Source organism: Penaeus vannamei, chromosome 10, assembly GCF_042767895.1.
Source record: "Penaeus vannamei isolate JL-2024 chromosome 10, ASM4276789v1, whole genome shotgun sequence".
NCBI classification, from domain to species: domain Eukaryota; kingdom Metazoa; phylum Arthropoda; class Malacostraca; order Decapoda; family Penaeidae; genus Penaeus; species Penaeus vannamei.
This window is the reverse complement of record NC_091558.1, coordinates 44,728,297-44,730,796: the sequence shown is the minus strand read 5'-3', so window position 1 is coordinate 44,730,796 and position 2,500 is coordinate 44,728,297. Positions and strand designations below refer to the sequence as shown.

Here is a 2,500-nt window from a genome sequence, read left to right as displayed (position 1 = left end):
AGCAAATCCAACTTAATGGGTGTCTATATCTAGTAAATCCAACTTAATGGGTTTGTCTACGTTTAGCAAATCCAACTTAATGTGTGGCTACATCTATCAAATCCAACTTGATAAGCGTATCTAGGCCTATCAAATCCAACATAATGGGTGTGTCTATATCAAGTAAATCCAACTTAATATGCGTATCTAGGCCTATCAAATCCAACATAATGGGTGTGTCTATATCTTTCAAACCCACCTTAACAAGCGTACCTATGCCTACCAAAATCCACCTTAGCATCCCCCAACCAAAATCCACCTTAGCAACCCCTGCCTCCCCCCCTCTCCCAAGCGAATCCACCAGACCAGAAAGACCCATCTCGATAACCAAATCCTCCTTAGTGGTCTTACCTGGTTGAGTTGGGCAGAGGCGGCGGTTGCGATGAGGACCACGACGGCCCATAGTCCTGCTCGACACATCCTGCAACTGCAAAGGAGAGAGAGAGAAGGACCATTAGCGAAGAAGAAACATAAATAAAGATAAATAAATCATGAATAACGAATAAATAAATAAATAAATAAATAACGAAGATAAATAAATAATGGAGATAAATAAATAAATAATAAAAGTAGATAAAGGAAAGAGAGAAGGACCATTAGTAACGAAGATAAATAGATAACGGAGATAAATAAATAAATGAATAAATAAGTAAATAAATAAGTAAGTAATATAAGTAGATAAAGGAAAGAGAGAGAAGGACCATTAGCGACGAAGAAACATAAATAAAGTGGAGATAAAAAATTAAATAAATAAATATATAATGAAAGTAGATAAAGGAAAGAGAGAGAAAGACCATTAGTGACGAAGATGGATAAGAGGAGAAAAATAAATAGATAAATAAATATATAATAAAAGTAGATAAAGGAAAGAGAGAGAAGGACCATTAGCGACGAAGATAGATAAATAACGGAGATAAATAGATAAATAAATAGAGGAGAGAAATAAATAAATAAATATATAATAAAAGTAGATAAAGGAAAGAGAGAAAAGGACCATTAGCGACGAAGATAAGAAAATAATGGAGATAAATAGATAAATAAATAGAGGAGAGAAATAAATAAATAAATATATAATAAAAGTAGATAAAGGAAAGAGAGAGAAGGACCATTAGCGACGAAGATAAATAAATAAAGTGGAGATAAATAATTAAATAAATAAATATATAATAAAAGTAGGTAAAGGACAGAGAGAGAAGGACCATTAGTGACGAAGATAAATAAATAAAGTGGAGATAAATAAATAAATAAATGATAAAGGTAGATAAAGCAAGGAGAGAGAAGGACAATTAGTGACGAGAGAAAACTGCATAGTTAATTCCCATCGACGAGTGGATAGAAATAAATAAATAAATAAAAAGAAACAAATAGATTAATAAATAAAAAGAGATGAAGAGAGAGAGAGAAGAAGAATCTTTAGCGACGAGAAAACAATGAATCTTCGGTTAATTTACGTCGATCAGTGGATAAAATACTGATAAATCGTTGAATAACTGATAAGAGTGGGAATTAAGAGACATAAAGAGATAGATATTTGATAAGAATGGGAATGAAGAAACTAATAAATCGATAAATAACAGAAACGGGGAATGAGAGACTAATACATCGATAAATATTTAATAAGAATAAGAAAGAATAGACGAATAAACCTAAAAATAATAAAAAAACTGGAATGAACAAATAAGAATCGAAATTAATCATAATTCGATGAATATTTAACGAGAATGGGAATAAATAATGAGTGGCTAAAAAAATAAGAAAGAGGGAGAGAAAAGCAATTTAGTGATGAGGTAATAATAATAATTCTTGTAAATCACGTCTATAAACTGAATTTTAAATGATCCGATGAATATTTGATGAGAATGGGAATGAATAACCAACCGATGTATATCCGATGATAACATGTAATCAACGAACCGAAGAAATCGATAAATATATGATAAAAATGAATATAAACAATAAATCAACGAATATTTGATAAGAATGCGAATAAAAAAAATCGAATCAATATATCAAGAATACAGAAACATCAATGAGGTCATTAGATATATGTCACGCTGGCATATATGACACAAATCTATAATCACTCTTGACCACCAGATGGCTGACGGGGCCCCTGAAGCCTTCGATAGGCCTATAACGAACTCTTGCAACCCGCCATTAAGTAAAGTAGAAAGTAGAGCAAAATTGAAAGCATAGATATAGAACTAGCGGGAATTAGACGCTGTGAGAAAGGTATCTGGACATCTTTCCCCTCCTTCGAAAACAACAGAGTCACTTTATCTTTTTTTTTTTCCCTAAAAAATATAAACACTCGCTCTCTATTCTTTCCACGCGTGCACGGCGGCGGAGCAACAACCCGAATACTTGTGTTTTTTTTTCCTTTCCTTTCTCGTACGTTTCTAAATGAGAGAGAGAGAGAGAGAGAGAGAGAGAGAGAGAGAGAGAGAGAGAGAGAGAGAGA

At 32.6% G+C, this 2,500-nt stretch overlaps 1 protein-coding gene across 3 annotated transcripts in view; it reads right to left on the bottom strand.

Annotated features, from left to right (window-relative positions):
• The window catches only part of uif (sushi, von Willebrand factor type A, EGF and pentraxin domain-containing protein uif), a 72,691-nt gene that overhangs the window by 59,029 nt on the left and 11,162 nt on the right, over positions 1-2,500 (bottom strand). For all 3 annotated transcript variants that reach the window (XM_070126731.1, XM_070126733.1, XM_070126732.1), the window contains exon 2: positions 391-466. In XM_070126731.1, the coding sequence (XP_069982832.1) occupies positions 391-459 (69 nt within the window). In that variant the 5' untranslated portion in view covers positions 460-466. The remainder of the gene's footprint in view (positions 1-390; positions 467-2,500) is intronic.